Genomic DNA, 21681 nt, shown 5'->3' with positions numbered 1-21681 from the left:
AAAATGAGCTGCTTAAGCAATTCTGGCTATTTGGGTAGTTACGATCAACTATCACTTTTGATGGCACTTGCCCGCCAAACATTATGAGGGTTGCGAGTAGTATCGTCTACTCGAAATCTTACGCCAGGACTCCACAGAGCATAACACGGAGCGCAACATAACAACTCCCGCAGCGCAAAGCGACCGAAAACTTCTCAGCCACTCACTCAATGTAGATAGAGAGCAAAAACTCAATGTAGATAGAGGGGAGAAAGAGAACGTGGGTGTGAACTATTTTTCGGCCATAAACATTTTTGCGCCAACACGGTCGCGTACCCGAGCTTTTTTGTCAGAAAGAGACATACACATACAGCGCGCTCTCTCGAAATACCGTAAACGCTTCAACTGATCAAGAGTTTCGATCGGTTCTTCGGACATTTCTGCTCGCTTTCTCGATCGGTTTCGGCGGAAAGCGAGCTAGAAAGCGAGCAGAAATGGAAAGCGGCGGAAAGCGAGCTCAAAAACTGCTCGATTTTGTTGTGCGGGTGGGGCGAGCTCGCAAACTGCTCAAATTTGTTTAGCGGGCAGACACACCATCTTTCGGTATTCACCTTGTGCAATATCGAGTGAATTGAGCCCATTGCCTGTAAACACAATCGTTCGAAAAAGATCACAAAGGTGGCCTGGCGGCATTCGGAAACGCATGCTATTGTTCGTATCATATTCGCAGTAAGTTTCGTGGTCAACGTATCGCAAAATAAAGCGGTCAGTATTGCACGGGTTAATACTCGTAATTGTTGAGTTTGTATTTAGTTATAGTTATATACAGTGCCTCAATCAGAAAACCGGATAAAATTTGTTTGAGTTCAATAAAGTTTTGTTCCAGTATTCCAATTGAGACGCTGTATGGAAATCTGATCCAAATTCTCAATATTTCAAAACCAAGAGTGAAATATTTTTACCGAGAATTCGATCTTTGGACTGTACGCGTCCCTTTTATTGTGTTCTAAGAATATTCGTCCGCATCAATCAATCTATTGTTTGGACCATACGCTGAAGCTGTATTTTTTTTCTTCAGAATTTAACCCCGCAGCGTTTCGCAACGGAAGTGATCAGCCACTGGGAAGCATATTGAAAATCGGAGACAACGCGGAACAATATCCCAGGTAAGGTAATGGTAGGTAATGGCGATTATGTTGACTAATTCGCAAGAATCGCGATTGCCCTTTTTTATTCTGGCAGTAAAAAGATTTGTTTTAAATGAAAAAAAAAAATTGAATGAAATGAACGAAAAACTAAAATGAAATTTTTCACGATAAATTAATTGGACGTCTAGAAGCAGTTTAATATTTTTTTTTAATCTGCTCCTATGTAGTCATGCCAATATGTAGTTTTATAAGAATGGATCCTTCAGTGTTGGATAAGGATCCGTCAAGTATCGAGTAAAAAGCCTTTTTATCGTTGTGATTCATACTATCTAAACCCAGCTCTTTTGCTATATCTAAACTCAAGGCGTTGAAACAGACTCCCGAATCTATTAAAAAATCTACCATTTTCTTATTTACATTTTGCGACAAAATTTTAACCATTAACCTACCGTCTAGTGATGCGCGTTGCGTTCCGAACCTGCCAGGTGCGATCCGTTCCAGCATGCAAGCATCCGGACCGCGATCCTTACGCACGACATTCTACTCTCTTTGTATTGATGAGCCGGTTTGCCGGTTCAATTTAAACCTGTGTTTCTCTCAGCGTTCTTTTCGATCCAGTTCCAGTTTCTCTCAGCGTTCTTTTCGATCCAGTCTGGAACGCACGATCATCTGCTCTCTTTCGTACGATGGGCCGATTTGGTACATACAAAGGAAGCAGGTAAAATCTGAACCTGTTTCTCTCAGCGTTCTTTTCGTTCCGGTAAAGAACGGCGTTCTCTTTTGCTTCTTTCTAGTATGGACACACACACTCACACATTCTGTCTATGTGAGTGATAACAGCGCAAGCCATACTCTCTCAGTCAAAGAGATAACGGTACAACACCTGAGCCATGAAGCCAGAAAAGGATAGAGATTTGTGATTGGTGGGAAGTTAATCACCAAAATTTAAAGAGACATTCCTGCACTAGCGGTGAGCGCAATGAATGAAATGTTTCTCTTCTGCCATATGGATGTTATCAGTATAGGTGCGTTATTTTGACTGGATTGTGGTAGTCAATGAATTGCTATGTGTCTGGTGCTAAGCTGCTTCGTTGCGCATGCATCTCCAATGAACTCGTTTGAATTTTTACCTTAGATCTTCTTTGTGCAACTAAATATTGAGGGTGCATGACATGTTTATCCTTCCGCAATAATTTATTTAACGCCGTTTATCGCCCCGTGAAACAGAAACAGAAACAACTTAACAGTCTATGTATTTTAAATAAACCAATGTTATTCGATGCTATAATCTTCTATTAAGAAATATTAATTCAATCAGTGTAGTTTAATCCATACGAAATTTGAAAAGCCGATTAAACTTGTAAGCTTTATGATTTTGCATCAAAATTTCATACGCGTTGCAACAAATTTCTGATTTACTTCTTTATTTAGAAGTATAAAAAGGGAATAATGAATAATTTTAGTAAAAACAAACAAAATTCCTTAAGCTTTTAATGAAAAAGAAACTGTATAGCGGGCTACTTAAGTTAAGCGGGTATATTTTAGTAGAAGAATAGTTTTACACATTCAGTAAACTATTATTAAGCTTTGTTTTAATTGAAACTGTGTGATTACTGCACAAGAAATATAATACAAAATATTCAAAGAATACTTTGAAGTTAACCATATATAAAGTGAGCAACTGAAAAAAGCGTAACCATGGTAGGTCATCTTTAACCTGCGTTCCGCGTTCCGTTCTTTTTCTCCAGATTGGCAGGTTCGTTCCGTTCCTCGATTTTCGGAACTATTCTCATCACTACTACCGTCCCTAGTGCATTAAATACTAAGCGATTCACATCAATCTATTGAAGTACTGTGTAGTATTTGCTTCGTTTCCTTTAACGTTTCTGTTTGTAAACCAACAGAAAACATGTTATTTCGTGTTAAGGGAACACTAGTTTCAGTGTTATTATAATCAACTAGTGCTCCTTGCATTAGTTATTTGTATGCATTTTTTTATACGTTTGCTTTTGATAAACAGATTGAGAAGGACCTTGTGAAAATTGATGTTCAAAATAGTTTTGTGACGTTGGTGGACAGTAGCTATTTTAATAATGGTGTTGTGCTGCTTGTTGTGGGTAATGACATTTATTTTCATAATAGTGTTTTCGTGTATGTTGTGTATAATTATTTCTGTACTGTGCATCATGTCTGTTTCAGTATGGAACAAAAGTTAATAAATTAGTTATAGGGTAAGTGTACCAATTGTGGCTATAGCCCCAATTATGGCTAAAACGAAGAATATTTTCGCTGTAAAACAATCTTTTTGCATCCTTAAACCACGAATGGATCTTATACATCAAAAATGAATATTTTAAAATATTTGTGCTTCATTAGTTCCATGCTGGTCACTTTCGTTTGTTAAATATCATCCTTTTAAAATATGTTGCCAAGATGTTTGGTACATCTTACTATTTTTCTAAGAGCAGCACTGTAGGCTTTTAGCGATTTTCATGCGCCTAGCCATAAAATTATCTTAAATAACTAATATTTTGCACTAAAATGATGATTTTGACGACTTCACATCAAAATTTGCCATCATTACATCGAAAAATATGCCTTATTTTCGTAAGTCCATAATTGCTACAACTTATCTTCGGTGCATCAAGCATCGCAGTATACCATGAACGCTTTGTTTATTTGTTTGTTTGGTCGTAGTGCGTAGTTTACAATTGGGTTTCTCGTTCTTATTTTCGCAATCTAAAGTGTTAATATGCTTTTGTAGCGGTCTAAGAAAACATAGATGATGAAGTGGGTAGTGGGAGGAAAAAAAATATCAGGCTAGCATTAGATTCCTTAACTATTTTGTGACAGCAACAAATATTTAGATTCTTTTTAAAAATTATTGTTGAGGTTTTTCTGTCGCTTTTGTTCGAAAGGATCAGTGTTGAGCCGTTATACCCTGAATTGATAAGGTTCTCATTTAAAAACAATTTTTAAAAATATTTTTACATACTTTGGATTGCATTTTCAAAACAGTTCGAGCTCAAATAAACAATGTTGAGTTGCTTTTGAGCATTTTTCAACATTAAGTAAACATTTGACTGAAATACTGATGCATTGTATTCTGAACATTGTTCAATCACAATAGATGAATAGAAATTGAAACCAATGCATGAATTGTGATCACTATCTACATTTGTAATTATACACAACATTAGTCTACCAACACATTCATCACTCATAATTAATTTGCAACAAAAACATGGAAATTATTGATTCAAAAGAAGTGCTGAATCAGTTTGCTTATACTTACACCGTTTAGCGGTTGCGGCGATCAACTGTCAAGCACGCTGCAACAAGAACATAGAAGTAGACAAAGCGTTACATGCCTTACATTATTCCCAAGAAACGTTTCAATTTACGTTTCGGCCATTTAAGATAATAGTTACGTTTGGTGTGAGGGCGCTATAACATTGAATTAGGTTATTAAATACATTTATGTGTTATTTATGATTTAAATATCCCTGTTAAATAGGTCGACAAATAAATATGTTTATTACCTTTTTGTTAATTATGAATCTATAAAGTCATATTATTCCACACTACTTATTATTACAATTTATAGTCACATTTATTTACATTATTTTTATGATAATTTAATATTTTTGTTCTGTTTTTTATAATTACACAATTCTAATACCCATCGAGTACAATTAAAACAAGCGTTCATCAAGAATGCTGCTTGGGTTTTGAGAACAGGCGTAACACGTAACGCTAACGTAACGCCGAGGGCTGATCTCCACTTTTATGTTTTCCACTAGTACCACTAGTATGTTTTCTTGTGTTGACGACGCTATGCATGCGTTTTTCTGTATCTTGAAACTGTAGACGATAACGTACACCACCGCTTGTGATCTTGGATATCCTATCCATTGCGGGGTTTGTTCCGTTTTGTTTTTATATTTCCAACATTGTTGAACTCACATCGATAGATAGGTGCATGCGAAAGGCGGCAAAGTTTGTAATTACCGCAACTTAACGATACCATTCGCTGATCGTAACCCAAACATCTGTGGTAGCGTTTGTGCTTCACATCCTGTTTTAGGAGATTTTTTTTCTCCAGTACAATTTACAATTTTAGAAATGTACAATTAACCATATTAAATGATTGTTGGATGAACAATATTTTTTTCTGATTTCTCAAGATCATGACAGTTTAATTTTTACAGATTGATTTTATTCTAATTTTAAAACAAAAATCCTACTCCCCCCATTCGAACTTCCATCGTGAGGAGGAAACCCCCCTCATGATTGTAAACCGTTAGCCTAAATTAACGCACTGAGGCTGTAATCTTGTTTATATTTACAGATTTTTACCAACGTAAAATTCGTACAGGATCCTGCATTGGGTGTTTCGTGATGATGATGCAGAACGAGTCCACTCCGGTCATGACCTCGGATGCGGGATGCCAAACGACCGGCAGTCAATTTTATGTGGTAAATTTTAATGCTCCCGATGCTTCGGTTGAGAATGCCTTGCCAGATTCGGACTGTGCGTTGGAACGCAGCTTGGCGATAAATGGTGACATGATAGCAGCGCATTTCCCCTACCAAATGGCGATTGAACCGTGGGTGGAAGGGTTCTTTGCAGATATTATAACTTATTGTACCGGTCATCCAGTACTCTACATCTGTCCCCTTGTGAATGAATTTGTCCAGCAGATGCATTGGTTGCACCAGAACGTGCAGGCCGTGGCAGCGTCCCAGATGCAGGCAGCAGGCGAGCAGGAGCAGGCGGGTATGTTCGTGGCGGGTGCACCATGCCTTGCTCCGTACAGTGAGGACGGCTTGTACTACCGGGCAATCATCAAGCAGGTGGACGATGTGCAAGATGCCGTGCGTGTGGTGCACGTGGACTATCTCAGTGAGGAAATTATGCCGAAGAGGGATATCTGCGAGTGCCCGCTAGAATTGCGTTTGGTACCATTGAATTATGCATGTGTGCGGCTGGCGGGCGTTCAGGCAAACGCCGAACTACCCAGTGTAGAGGTTTACGGACGGCTGCAAAAGCTTCTTGCAGAAGCATCGTTTTACGTGCGAGTTATTCAGCGCCCTGACGTGGAGCAGGGTAAGACGGGTTTGGTAGAGGTAGAGCTATACACAGCAATAGACTGCCAGACGCTCGTCTACCAAAAATTATTGGACGAAGAATATTTGGTTGCTGTTCCCAAGCAGTAAATAATTTCCAACACCCATGGACAACCAAGTCCATGGCTTTTCACTATTCCTTATTATTTTTTTTTTTTTCAAAAATATATAGGTCAAATATATATTTTTTATAGCTACACAGTTATGCTGCTGTAAGCAGTTCGATTAGTAATTCATCATTCGTATCTAATGTTTTTTCAAGCTAGACCGTTCAATTTACTTCCTCGCTTTGAGTTTAATCTGATGCCAGTTAGGTTTTTAATTCTTTACTACATTATTCTTTACACATGTTTTCAATGAAAGCGTTTTACTTTCTCAGTTTTTGCATTTATAACATTTAACCTCCCAGATGAGATATAAGTAAAAGAATTAGATGATTTTTGTATTTGAACTATGAGCAATTATAATAAAACCCAAGCAAAAAACAAAACAAAAATAACACCAGTGGTTTGTCTCTCAGTTTATTTTAATCGCACTGTTTAAGAGAGGTGTAGCAAGGATAGCATTTTTGTGTGCGTGTGTTGTACCTGTATTGATATTGTCCGTTCGGTTACAAGGGTCGGTTACAAGGGACTCCGAACGACTCCGAACGACTCCCAACGACTCCGGACAGCTCCAGACGACTCCGGGCGACTCCGGATGATGCAGGGCGGACCTACCTTCCGGAGTCGATTCCGAATTTATCGGAGTCGGAACGGAGTCGACTCCGGATTTATGCCAACTTTACTAATCACTAGTCTGGAACGTCCTCCCTTTGAATCACGGTGATGGTGACATTTTGACTGGCTATGCCGGCGTGGATGATGAATTCGCGGAGATAAGGTGCCACTTTTGACGTAGACGAACTCGCTGGCGGTTTTGGGCTAGAACAGTTATCAGCCATCGGGGTACGGAAGAATCTCATTCACCCATGCCCTAATGTGTTTTAAAACTTTCGAAAAACATATATTCCGCTTCATCTCGATGGCTATCGGCTATCATCAACCATCTTCGATAGATTAAACTTCATTTCTATAACTACCTACCCGAGTATGCGTTGCATTTTAAATTATTATTATCATTTGATAAAACTCATACGTTGACTTAAGATGCCTAGAAAAACATGTTATCTATCAGTTTAAAAACTCTGAATTTTACAATTATTTAAAATATTTTTAAATGCATAACATAGACTCCAAATATCAATCAAGTACATCATCCTTAGCTTTATAACAATCATAAAATCTTCTTTCATGACCCTCTTTATCATGTTTTACTAGGTTGCCTGAAAACAGTGTTATATGTGCATACAAAATACGAAAATAATTTTTATTGTTTAAATGCACTTACTTCAATTGCCGTTTTTCTTATTGACAATTATGTTAATCAGATTAAATGTGAAGCAAACAATAATGGTGTTCATCAAGTTTTATCTGAATTGATTTTTCTACTAGATAGTATAAAGTAAAAGGCATATGGCTGAGTGATAGCATGATAGGAAAGAGAGAAAAAATGGTTCGTCGAGTTCTTTCACGTTTTTCTAGGTAGCACTGTTGTAGTTAAACGTATTGGTTGCACGGAGAAAAAGAAAACGATGAAAATGTTGAGTTTGTTTTTTTTTTGTAATCTTTATATTTTATATATAAATCCATCATGCATAATTAAATTGAAATTATCTGTCCTGCGAAACACATCTAGATTAATTGTTGCACGACGGTCTGCTTTGTAAAACGACTAACTACTTTCTTTTTAAAATTAAACCAATTATTAAATTATTTTTATTTGGTATTACGCCAAACCAACTAAAAACTTTATTGCACGAGCCAAAACCACCACCAAACCACCTGATAACCGTTACCAAAGTGCCGCGTCTTTTTTTTGCCATCGCGCCGCAAAACCGCTCGATCATCGTACCGCTTCGTCCGATCGCTCGCTCTCTCGGTTTTTTGGTTCGCTCGTTCTCCTCTCGCAACTATCCGCAATATTTATTCTCACGGCCACCCCTTTAGCCGCAGCTACACGTAGCCTTATCGAAAACGGATCGTAGCGGGCAAGGTCGCTACATGTCATTACACTTTTTTTTTCGAAAGCAAGAAAATTTGCATATGTGCCTTCTATTTCAAGCCTGCTGCCTGCATATTATCAATTCGTTCAATTATCCTACCACTTCCGTCGCATAAACGTGTACCGTGCACCAGCAATCGCTTTGTCTCTTATAAAGGATTTCTTGCTTCTTGGCTTATTAGCATCTCTCGCAACCTAAGTATACGGATCGAACAACCTGCTTCGCTGTGCTTATTGTTTCGTCTTATTGTTTTAGGTGCTGTCTAATAATTTGCCGTGTGCTCGTTCAATCCTCTGCTAAGAGCAACCTCTGGGGGAGCATTTGATCAACTCTGTCCTATCAACTTCATCCGCTCAACCGCACCAGATCAACCTTTTAATTGAACATCGAATATTATGCCGCTATGCCATCAATTCGCTTGCTTGCTTTTCGCTTCCATCCGTGCGTGTAGCGTTCTACCCGTGCGTGTAAAGTGTATGTGTGTGTGTACAGTGGTGATGTGTGATGTGTGCCTCAAAGTGTTAGCCTGCTTAACGTTTTTTTTTTTTTTTTTTTTTTTTTTTTTTTTTTTTTTTTTTTTTTTTTTTTTTTTTTCGAAATCCTTATTCGCTAATTTTACAAATTTTTTTCTTATGGATATGCATACAGGGTTTCCCACGATTTATTGGTTGGATCCCATCAATTTTTAGTGAGTTCCCGTATTTTTTTGGTGCGTTCCCACGATTTTTTAGCCGTTTCCCAGAATTTTTTGGTCCCATTGTATTGATATCCAAGCGGAAAATACCAATTTATTATGGGAACGAACCAAAAATCTATGGGATACGACCAAAATATCGTGGGAACGCACCAAAAAATCATGGGATCTGACCAATAAATCGTGGGAAACCCTGTAAAAATTAATATAATAAGCTTATAAATTGATAACATCCTAATTTTAAACCCGTTCAGCTAAATTTGCATTATTATAAAAATGTTGATGCATATCCATTTACATTATTTTTCTTACCCTAATTTTTACTTTTGCTTAAAGTAGCCCTAGCTATGCCCTATTCTCAATCTGCTCCGTTTTCCCTAATCTGCCTAATCTAAACTTAACCCTAGTGCAGGGCATTTCCTCCTTTTGCACGTGCCTTATCCCGGGCAGACTCGGTATTTTTTTTTTATCTATTCTATTTTTTTTTATTTTTTTTTTTATTCATTAAACCTCTTCAACCTGTTGTTGTGGACCTTCTCTAGCCTTTTCCCATTTCTTATTACACATGTCTGATCGCTTGGTATTTCCACCACCTCATACGGTCCTCTCCAAATACCTTGCAACTTTTGCCCTACACCCGTTTGATTGTTCCGGACCAGCACCATTTCCCCCCACATGGGTTGCCACTCATTAGCGTTCTGGTCGTACTTTTCTTTTCTTTTGTGTTTCGATTGTATAAGATTTTCCCTAGCAATCAAGTGCATCTCTTTTAGTTTTGTTTGCATTTCTTCACAAAAATCGGAGTACAATCTTTTCCTCTCGTTTTGATTATAAATTGATGTGGGCAATCTAGCTTTCCTCCCGAAAACCAACTCATATGGAGTGTACCCTGTCGAAGTGTTTATACACGTATTGTATTCCATAGCGAAATATGGTAATACTTTATCCCAAGATTTATAATTTTTCCCGACAAATTGTCTTAAATATATTTTAATTCTCTATTGGCTCTTTCAACTATATTTCCTTGAGGGTGGTATGCAGAAGTATTGATTTTTTAAATTTTTAGTAGTTTACATACATCTTTCATGACCAGGCTCATAAAATTTGTGCCCTGGTCTGTTACTAATTCTATAGGAACCCCTACAAGGCAAATAACCTCCTCTACAAAGGCTTTGGCTACTGTTGTTGCCTCTTGATTTCCCATGGGTGTTACAATAAGATATCTGGAGAGATCATCTTGGATAACCAATCCATATTTGTTTCCTTTCTCCGATTCTGGTAAAATCACAATATCCATGTATACTTTTTCAAAAGGATATTTTGAGGTGGTTGTGATTTGCATAGGAATTTTGTTGCATCTTCCTATCTTATTGAGCTGGCACGATTTACAACTTCTTACGTACCCTTCGATATCCTTGTCCATCCCCTTCCAAAAGAATAAGTCCTTAATCCTTCTTTTCATTCTTCTGGTTCCTAAGTGGCCTCCTAATGGAGCATCGTGAAACTCCTGAAGAACGGTGTTAATTTCAGATCTTTCTATTTCCACTTTATCATCACCTGGTGTGTAATTTTGAAATTTTAATTTTGCTTTTTCTTTTAAATTGTTCAATTTGTCCCTCCTCTGTTTTTCTTGTTCGCTTGTTTCCCTTTCTAAATCCATTTTCATTAAATCTTCCCAGTGATTTGCCTGTTTAGTATCCATCATAGTTTGCCCACCGATACTTTCCTCTACTTCGTTATTTGAAATAAGGGTTTTCTTGATTTGTTGGCGTGTGATGACTGCTACCGTTTTAATTTGTCCATCTTCTTGTATTTCCCTCAGTTTAATTTGAGGAAGCCTTGATAAAAAATCGGCAACCACATTCTCCTTCCCTTTTCTATACCTTATTTCACATTCTAATCCCTGGAGCCTTAATCGCAATCGTGATAAAATTGGAGAATTTTCTTTGAGTCTCCATATTGACACTAGTGGTCTATGATCAGTGTATATGATAAACTTCTGTCCATAGACATAATGTTTAAAGTGCTCTACGGCCCACACGATCGCCAAGAGCTCCTTCTCGATTGGGTGGTATCGTTTCTCTGCTCCCACAAGAGTTTTGCTAGCATAAGAAATTGGCCTTTCAATGGTTTTCTCATTTGAAAGGACTGCTCCGAGAGCGTAATCACTAGCATCAGTGGTGATTACAAAAACATCATTATAGTTAGGACGTAATAATAAAGGCTCAGAAGTAAGAAGTTGTTTTAATTTTTCAAATGCTTGCTGACAGCCTTCATTCCAAACAAAATTTGTATTTTTCTTTAATGATTCATGCAATGGTTTGCGAATATTGGAAACGTTTGGAAGAAATTTCCCATAAAAATTAATGGTTCCCAAAAACGAACGTAGCTCCTTGAGAGTTTTTGGTATCGGCATATTTAAGATAGATTTAACATTAGCTAATGTAGGTTTAATCCCTTCCTCATTTATAGTGTGGCCCAAATAGTTTATTTGTTTATGAAGAATTTTACATTTTGATGGTTCAATCTTGAGGTTGTGCTGTTTTAATCCGTTTAGAACTTTCTCCAAATTGAGATTATGTTCCTCTTCTGATTCCCCAAACACTACAATATCGTCCAAGTACACGAATGCCTTAACGGGTTGTATAGCGTAAAGAACAGTGTTCATAAGTTTCTGAAAAGTTGAAGGACTATTTTTCAAACCCATTGGCATTCTTAAAAACTCATAATGTCCTTTAGACGTTGAAAATGCTGTTTTCGCAGCGTCTTTACGTGCTATCGGTATTTGGAAAAACCCGGATTTTAGATCAATTGTGGAAAAATATTTACTTTGGCCAATGTTATCCATTATATCATCTATCCGAGGAATTGGATAAATGAAAGGCTTTGTAATTAAATTAAGAGCTCGAAAATCAACAACAATCCGGTATTTTCGTTCCCCATCAACATCAGATTTTTTCGGTATGCACATCACGGGATCATTCCAAGGGCTCTTACTAGGTCTTATAATTTGTTGCTTTAACATTTCCTCTATATGTAACTCCATAATCGTATTTAATGCTGCCGAAATCTATATTGGCGTTTGTAAATGGGAATATTAGAGTTTGTTTCTATTTCATGTGAAGCTGCATCTGTATATGTTAAATTATCCCCTGGCAAATAAAATATATTTTTAAAATCATTAATGATATTTTTTATATCTTTCGCTGTAGTCTGTTCTAAATGATCAAGACTAATTTTTCTCAACAATTCCACATATCTTTCAGAACCTATCAGTTGTATTTCCTTACTTGTTTCAACTACATCACAATCTATTTCTTGTTTCTCAATATGTGGAAGTAGTTCGAAATCTTCTGGTGGGGAAGCTAAATCGCATTCAATGCTATCAATTGGTAATTTTTCAATATTACTTTCATTGACCTCTCCGTTAACTGGACTTTTTAAGGATATGCTTTGAAAGTATTTATCGACTTTTACTGTGTATTGCTTTAGAAATTCTGCCCCCAAAATTCCTGGGACATTCTCTTCTTCTTCTTGTTTGGCACAACAACCGCTGTCGGTCAAGGCCTGCTTGAACCCACTAGTGAAGTGAGCTTGGCTTTCATTGACTTATTGTTACCATAGCAGGATAGTCAGTCCTACGTATGGGGGCACGGTCTATTCGGGACTTGAACCCATGACGGGCGTGTTGTTAAGTCGTACGAGTTGACGACTGTACCACCAGACCGGCCCCTGGTCCTGGGACATTAAGTGTTTTAATTATATAAAATTTTATTGGGTATGTTGACCTACCAATATGTAAGTTAATTAGAATTGAACCTACTGTGTCGGATACTATTCCATCAAAACTAGCAAATTTTATATTATCATTATAATCTATTGAAGATGCCCCAAGCTCTTTTGCCAATTCCAAACTTAGAAAGTTAAAGCAGGCTCCAGTATCAATTAAATAATAAATTTCTTTTGCTCCCATACATTTCGATAAATTTTGGCCATTAATTTACCGTCTTTAATATAATCGATATTAAGCAATTCACTCTCTTCTACAAAATCGCTACATAAACCGTTATCATATTTATTCTGATGTTCTTGACATGAACCGAAGAAGAATATATTATTTTGGTTTGTAGGAACACTAGTGTTTTTATTAAGATTGACTAGTGTTCCTTGTTTTAGTTTTTTTATTCACAGTCGGATTATCGGATTGTTGATGATTGTGTGAGCTGTTAGAGTTATTGTAGAGGTTGTTTTGAGAAGGCCCTTGTGTAAAATTATTTTGAGGTATTGTGTTTTGTGTGTTATTGTTTCTATATGGTGTAAAGTATCTTCTCGGGCGTGAATAATTGTTATTAAAATTAGGAGGATTAGTATTATATGTTGTACTGTTGTGTTGGGGTATCCCAAAATTATTAAAATGTGAATGGTTTAAGCTACTGTTACCATTATCGCAGCGTTTTCTACTATCAGTGCTACAATCTACATTAGGAGCAGTTTGGTTATTTGGATAGGTGTAATTATAGCTGTTTTGGCACGGGTTCATGGAACTCTCATTGTTGTAAGTTTCGAAAAATTGCGTGCGGTTTAATCTTTCCTCGATCTTTCGGATATGTTCGATTTGCACTACCTCTTCCTGGAGATATTCCAAAAGTTCATCAAAACTGAGATGCTTATTGGTTCTCGCAAGAGTTTTTAATTCCGGGTTCTTTAAACCAGCCAAGAAATGTATTTTTAAGTTTTTAAGTGCGTATGAATCTTCCGTATTTGCTCTATCGTTATTAATAATATGTTCTTTAAGTTTCATCACTCTTTCTTTGTATATGGAAAAAGGTTCATTGACCTCTTGTTGCAGCGTCTCGACTTGCTGGAAAATGGCTTCCAAGCTAAACTTTTCTCCAAACACTTTTATCAGATTCATTTTAACACTGTTCCACGAATCATCCAAAATTCGATTAAAAGAACCCGCAGCCTCTCCCTTCAATTTGAACATTACCGTTCGTATAAGGTCTTCTTCTGATTCCCCTTCAGGAATTTGTTTCGCAAAATACTCTATTTGATATAGAAAACCGTCCAGATCTTTTGCTGTTCCGTGATATTCCGAAATGTAAAGCATTGCTTTCTCTATCGGAAATTCGTACGCCATACTTGAAATTGTACCGTTTAACGCTCTCTCGATTTCGACACTTTGGTTAAGAAGCTCTGCTTTGAGGATCTGGAGGCGTTCTTTATAACTATATTCCTGATTCATACAGGATTCGCTAACAGTTGTGGAGTTTAAGTTGTATGTAGGTTGGAATGCACAAATATTAGTTAAGCTACCTGTATTAATTTGAATTGCTCTATTTCTAAGTGCTAACACCCTATTGTTCATCACCTTACGCCCGAAAATAAAATGAAGGATTTGGGAATAAATTACAAAGAGAAAGATCGTACAAACTATCTTAACTATTTATGTATTTTTTTCTAATTATATTTAAAACGAATTAATAAAAGATTCAAAAGAATTATGTGTAGTATTATTCACTATAATTTAATATCACTCACTATAACGCTGCTATTTTCCGCCACCACTTACCCAAAAAAAAATTTCACCAGCTACTCCCGTTTTTTGCACACCAGTCAGAAATGTTACCTGCGCTAAAAATTTTGCGCTTTTCCGCTGTCACCACATGAAACGACTAACTACTTTCTTTTTAAAATTAAACCAATTATTAAATTATTTTTATTTGGTATTACGCCAAACCAACTAAAAACTTTATTGCACGAGCCAAAACCACCACCAAACCACCTGATAACCGTTACCAAAGTGCCGCGTCTTTTTTTCGCCATCGCGCCGCAAAACCGCTCGATCATCGTACCGCTTCGTCCGATCGCTCGCTCTCTCGGTTTTTTGGTTCGCTCGTTCTCCTCTCGCAACTATCCGCAATATTTATTCTCACGGCCGCCCCTTTAGCCGCAGCTACACGTAGCCTTATCGAAAACGGATCGTAGCGGGCAAGGTCGCTTGCGCTTTGGAACTTTGCGGCTGATTAGCACTATATGTAGGGTTCATGATGGAACTTGAAGGCTTGTTAAGAAAGGGTGCTGAACTTGGTGGAACTTTATAGCTTTTTAATGCATGACATCGGTTCAAGGTGGCTCTTGTCAAAGTGTCAAAGACAAACGCCGGCAATAATCTCATTGCTGCTGCACAAGTTAGATTCGTTAAATGAAGAATGAATATTGAGTGAAGTGATTGTGAATTATCAGTAAATTGTGTAAAATTTTGTGTAATTCATCAATACAAAAGATTAAAAAATATACATATGTGTTTAAACGAAACAAATCTTGTTGTTTATTTCATCGATGACGCTTGCTTGAAAGTAAAACACAAAGAAAAATAATCCCTGGCATCGTGGCATAAGGAAGCTGCTTAGGCGCTGTTTGAAAGACCCACATAGAACTTTGATGCTGTTTATCTACTGCAAAAGGCGAATTAGAGCAGCGATCTTTAGCGTGCCAAAATGAGCTGCTTAAGCAATTCTGGCTATTTGGGTAGTTACGATCAACTATCACTTTTGATGGCACTTGCCCGCCAAACATTATGAGGGTTGCGAGTAGTATCGTCTACTCGAAATCTTACGCCAGGACTCCACAGAGCATAACACGGATCGCAACATAACAACTCCCGCAGCGCAAAGCGACCGAAAACTTCTCAGCCACTCACTCAATGTAGATAGAGAGCAAAAACTCAATTTAGATAGAGGGGAGAAAGAGAACGTGGGTGTGAACTATTTTTCGGCCATAAACATTTTTGCGCCAACACGGTCGCGTACCCGAGCTTTTTTGTCAGAAAGAGACATACACATACAGCGCGCTCTCTCGAAATACCGTAAACGCTTCAACTGATCAAGAGTTTCGATCGGTTCTTCGGACATTTCTGCTCGCTTTCTCGATCGGTTTCGGCGGAAAGCGAGCTAGAAAGCGAGCTCAAAAACTGCTCGATTTTGTTGTGCGGGTGGGGCGAGCTCGCAAACTGCTCAAATTTGTTTAGCGGGCAGACACACCATCTTTCGGTATTCACCTTGTGCAATATCGAGTGAATTGAGCCCATTGCCTGTAAACACAATCGTTCGAAAAAGATCACAAAGGTGGCCTGGCGGCATTCGGAAACGCATGCTATTGTTCGTATCATATTCGCAGTAAGTTTCGTGGTCAACGTATCGCAAAATAAAGCGGTCAGTATTGCACGGGTTAATACTCGTAATTGTTGAGTTTGTATTTAGTTAAAGTTATATACAGTGCCTCAATCAGAAAACCGGATAAAATTTGTTTGAGTTCAATAAAGTTTTGTTCCAGTATTCCAATTGAGACGCTGTATGGAAATCTGATCCAAATTCTCAATATTTCAAAACCAAGAGTGAAATATTTTTACCGAGAATTCGTTCTTTGGACTGTACGCGTCCCTTTTATTGTGTTCTAAGAATATTCGTCCGCATCAATCAATCTATTGTTTGGTCCATACGCTGAAGCTGTATTTTTTTTCTTCAGAATTTAACCCCGCAGCGTTTCGCAACGGAAGTGATCAGCCACTGGGAAGCATATTGAAAATCGGAGACAACGCGGAACAATATCCCAGGTAAGGTAATGGTAGGTAATGGCGATTATGTTGACTAATTCGCAAGAATCGCGATTGCCCTTTTTTATTCTGGCAGTAAAAAGATTTGTTTTAAATGAAAAAAAAAAATTGAATGAAATGAACGAAAAACTAAAATGAAATTTTTCACGATAAATTAATTGGACGTCTAGAAGCAGTTTAATATTTTTTTTTAATCTGCTCCTATGTAGTCCTATGTAGTCATGCCAATATGTAGTTTATAAGAATGGATCCTTCAGTGTTGGATAAGGATCCGTCAAGTATCGAGTAAAAAGCCTTTTTATCGTTGTGATTCATACTATCTAAACCCAGCTCTTTTGCTATATCTAAACTCAAGGCGTTGAAACAGACTCCCGAATCTATTAAAAAATCTACCATTTTCTTATTTACATTTTGCGACAAAATTTTAACCATTAACCTACCGTCTAGTGATGCGCGTTGCGTTCCGAACCTGCCAGGTGCGATCCGTTCCTGCATGCAAGCATCCGGACCGCGATCCTTACGCACGACATTCTACTCTCTTTGTATTGATGAGCCGGTTTGCCGGTTCAATTTAAACCTGTGTTTCTCTCAGCGTTCTTTTCGATCCAGTTCCAGTTTCTCTCAGCGTTCTTTTCGATCCAGTCTGGAACGCCCGATCATCTGCTCTCTTTCGTACGATGGGCCGATTTGGTACATACAAAGGAAGCAGGTAAAATCTGAACTTGTTTCTCTCAGCGTTCTTTTCGTTCCGGTAAAGAACGGCGTTCTCTTTTGCCTCTTTCTAGTATGGACACACACACTCACACATTCTGTCTATGTGAGTGATAACAGCGCAAGCCATACTCTCTCAGTCAAAGAGATAACGGTACAACACCTGAGCCATGAAGCCAGAAAAGGATAGAGATTTGTGATTGGTGGGAAGTTAATCACCAAAATTTAAAGAGACATTCCTGCACTAGCGGTGAGCGCAATGAATGAAATGTTTCTCTTCTGCCATATGGATGTTATCAGTATAGGTGCGTTATTTTGACTGGATTGTGGTAGTCAATGAATTGCTATGTGTCTGGTGCTAAGCTGCTTCGTTGCGCATGCATCTCCAATGAACTCGTTTGAATTTTTACCTTAGATCTTCTTTGTGCAACTAAATATTGAGGGTGCATGACATGTTTATCCTTCCGCAATAATTTATTTAACGCCGTTTATCGCCCCGTGAAACAGAAACAGAAACAACTTAACAGTCTATGTATTTTAAATAAACCAATGTTATTCGATGCTATCTGCTTCTATTAAGAAATATTAATTCAATCAGTGTAGTTTAATCCATACGAAATTTAAAAAGCCGATTAAACTTGTAAGCTTTATGATTTTGCATCAAAATTTCATACGCGTTGCAACAAATTTCTGATTTACTTCTTTATTTAGAAGTATAAAAAGGGAATAATGAATAATTTTAGTAAAAACAAACAAAATTCCTTAAGCTTTTAATGAAAAAGAAACTGTATAGCGGGCTACTTAAGTTAAGCGGGTATATTTTAGTAGAAGAATAGTTTTACACATTCAGTAAACTATTATTAAGCTTTGTTTCAATTGAAACTGTGTGATTACTGCACAAAAAATATAATACAAAATATTCAAAGAATACTTTGAAGTTAACCATATATAAAGTGAGCAACTGAAAAAAGCGTAACCATGGTAGGTCATCTTGAACCTGCGTTCCACGTTCCGTTCTTTTTCTCCAGATTGGCAGGTTCGTTCCGTTCCTCGATTTTCGGAACTATTCTCATCACTACTACCGTCCCTAGTGCATTAAATACTAAGCGATTCACATCAATCTATTGAAGTACTGTGTAGTATTTGCTTCGTTTCCTTTAACGTTTCTGTTTGTAAACCAACAGAAAACATGTTATTTCGTGTTAAGGGAACACTAGTTTTGGTGTTATTATAATCAACTAGTGCTCCTTGCATTAGTTATTTGTATGCATTTTTTTATACGTTTGCTTTTGATAAACAGATTGAGAAGGACCTTGTGAAAATTGATGTTCAAAATAGTTTTGTGACGTTGGTGGACAGTAGCTATTTTAATAATGGTGTTGTGCTGCTTGTTGTGGGTAATGACATTTATTTTCATAATAGTGTTTTCGTGGATGTTGTGTATAACTATTTCTATACGGTGCATCATGTCTGTTTCAGTATGGAACAAAAGTCAATAAATTTGTTATAGGGTAAATGTACCAATTGTGGCTATAGCCCCAATTATGGCTAAAACGAAGAATATTTTCGCTGTAAAACAATCTTTTTGCATCCTTAAACCACGAATGGATCTTATACATCAAAAATGAATATTTTAAAATATTTGTGCTTCATTAGTTCCATGCTGGTCACTTTCGTTTGTTAAATATCATCCTTTTAAAATATGTTGCCAAGATGTTTGGTACATCTTACTATTTTTCTAAGAGCAGCACTGTAGGCTTTTAGCGATTTTCATGCGCCTAGCCATAAAATTATCTTAAATAACTAATATTTTGCACTAAAATGTTGATTTTGACGACTTCACATCAAAATTTGCCATCATTACATCGAAAAATATGCCTTATTTTCGTAAGTCCATAATTGCTACAACTTATCTTCGGTGCATCAAGCAGCGCAGTATACCATGGACGCTTTGTTTGTTTGGTCGTAGTGCGTAGTTTACAATTGGGTTTCTCGTTCTTATTTTCGCAATCTAAAGTGTTAATATGCTTTTGTAGCGGTCTAAGAGAACATAGATGATGAAGTGGGTAGTGGGAGGAAAAAAAATATCAGGCTAGCATTAGATTCCTTAACTATTTTTCTGTCGCTTTTGTTTGATAGGATCAGTGTTGAGCCGTTATACCCTGAATTGATAAGGTTCTCATTTAAAAACAATTTTTAAAAATATTTTTACATACTTTGGATTGCATTTTCAAAACAGTTCGAGCTCAAATAAACAATGTTGAGTTGCTTTTGAGCATTTTTCAACATTAAGTAAACATTTGACTGAAATACTGATGCATTGTATTCTGAACATTGTTCAATCACAATGGATGAATAGAAATTGAAACCAATGCATGAATTGTGATCACTATCTACATTTGTAATTATACACAACATTAGTCTACCAACACATTCATCACTCATAATTAATTTGCAACAAAAACATGGAAATTATTGATTCAAAAGAAGTGCTGAATCAGTTTGCTTATACTTACACCGTTTAGCGGTTGCGGCGATCAACTGTCAAGCACGCTGCAACAAGAACATAGAAGTAGACAAAGCGTTACATGCCTTACATTATTCCCAAGAAACGTTTCAATTTACGTTTCGGCCATTTAAGATAATAGTTACGTTTGGTGTGAGGGCGCTATAACATTGAATTAGGTTATTAAATACATTTATGTGTTATTTATGATTTAAATATCCCTGTTAAATAGGTCGACAAATAAATATGTTTATTACCTTTTTGTTAATTATGAATCTATAAAGTCATATTATTCCACACTACTTATTATTACAATTTATAGTCACATTTATTTACATTATTTTTATGATAATTTAATATTTTTGTTCTGTTTTTTATAATTACACAATTCTAATACCCATCGAGTACAATTAAAACAAGCGTTCATCAAGAATGCTGCTTGGGTTTTGAGAACAGGCGTAACACGTAACGCTAACGTAACGCCGAGGGCTGATCTCCACTTTTATGTTTTCCACTAGTACCACTAGTATGTTTTCTTGTGTTGACGACGTTATGCATGCGTTTTTCTGTATCTTGAAACTGTAGTCGATAACGTACACCACCGCTTATGATCTTGGATATCCTATCCATTGCGGGGTTTGTTCCGTTTTGTTTTTATATTTCCAACATTGTTGAACTCACATCGATAGATAGGTGCATGCGAAAGGCGGTCTGATCGTAACCCAAACATCTGTGGTAGCGTTTGTGCTTCACATCCTGTTTTAGGAGATTTTTTTTCTCCAGTACAATTTACAATTTTAGAAATGTACAATTAACCATATCAAATGATTGTTGGATGAACAATATTTTTTTCGGATTTCTCAAGATCATGACAGTTTAATTTTTACAGATTGATTTTATTCTAATTTTAAAACAAAAATCCTACTCCCCCCATTCGAACTTCCATCGTGAGGAGGAAACCCCCCTCATGATTGTAAACCGTTAGCCTAAATTAACGCACTGAGGCTGTAATCTTGTTTATATTTACAGATTTTTACCAACGTAAAATTCGTACAGGATCCTGCATTGGGTGTTTCGTGATGATGATGCAGAACGAGTCCACTCCGGTCATGACCTCGGATGCGGGATGTCAAACGACCGGCAGTCAATTTTATGTGGTAAATTTTAATGCTCCCGATGCTTCGGTTGAGAATGCCTTGCCAGATTCGGACTGTGCGATGGAACGCAGCTTGGCGATAAATGGTGACATGATAGCAGCGCATTTCCCTACCTAATGGCGATTGAACCGTGGGTGGAAGGGTTCTTTGCAGATATTATAACTTATTGTACCGGTCATCCAGTACTCTACATCTGTCCCCTTGTGAATGAATTTGTCCAGCAGATGCATTGGTTGCACCAGAACGTGCAGGCCGTGGCAGCGTCCCAGATGCAGGCAGCAGGCGAGCAGGAGCAGGCGGGTATGTTCGTGGCGGGTGCACCATGCCTTGCTCCGTACAGTGAGGACGGCTTGTACTACCGGGCAATCATCAAGCAGGTGGACGATGTGCAAGATGCCGTGCGTGTGGTGCACGTGGACTATCTCAGTGAGGAAATTATGCCGAAGAGGGATATCTGCGAGTGCCCGCTAGAATTGCGTTTGGTACCATTGAATTATGCATGTGTGCGGCTGGCGGGCGTTCAGGCAAACGCCGAACTACCCAGTGTAGAGGTTTACGGACGGCTGCAAAAGCTTCTTGCAGAAGCATCGTTTTACGTGCGAGTTATTCAGCGCCCTGACGTGGAGCAGGGTAAGAC

The 21681-nt window shown here is 37.5% G+C and overlaps 1 protein-coding gene and 1 long non-coding RNA gene across 4 annotated transcripts; both read left to right on the top strand.

The window, feature by feature from the left end:
* The first annotated feature begins 630 nt into the window (after positions 1-630).
* LOC121595233 lies at positions 631-6672 on the top strand. Of its 3 annotated transcripts, none has more exons than XM_041919026.1 (3): positions 631-708; positions 1058-1145; positions 5479-6672. In XM_041919026.1, the coding sequence occupies exon 3, from the start codon at positions 5529-5531 to the stop codon at positions 6345-6347; it is 819 nt and encodes a 272-aa protein (XP_041774960.1). In that variant the 5' UTR covers positions 631-708; positions 1058-1145; positions 5479-5528; the 3' UTR covers positions 6348-6672. The 3 variants fall into 3 exon arrangements, with proteins under 3 accessions (XP_041774960.1, XP_041774950.1, XP_041774968.1); XM_041919016.1 differs by having other exon boundaries at positions 637-744; XM_041919034.1 differs by lacking the exon at positions 631-708 and adding an exon at positions 763-962.
* Positions 6673-16161: 9489 nt separating this feature from the next.
* On the top strand, positions 16162-21148 carry LOC121595241. The gene is made up of 3 exons (XR_006005142.1): positions 16162-16269; positions 16583-16670; positions 20917-21148. It is a non-coding gene; the product is annotated as an uncharacterized LOC121595241 (long non-coding RNA).
* The last annotated feature ends 533 nt before the right edge of the window (positions 21149-21681 follow it).

This window comes from Anopheles merus, chromosome X, assembly GCF_017562075.2.
Source record: "Anopheles merus strain MAF chromosome X, AmerM5.1, whole genome shotgun sequence".
Lineage (NCBI taxonomy): Eukaryota > Metazoa > Arthropoda > Insecta > Diptera > Culicidae > Anopheles > Anopheles merus.
Note: the sequence above shows the minus strand (reverse complement) of the source record. Positions and strands in the feature narration are given on the sequence as shown.

What these genes read in the sequence shown, in the direction of transcription:
- LOC121595233 (XM_041919026.1), top strand. Translation starts at nt 5,529, where the DNA reads ATGATGATGCAGAACGAGTCCACTCCGGTCATGACCTCGGATGCGGGA.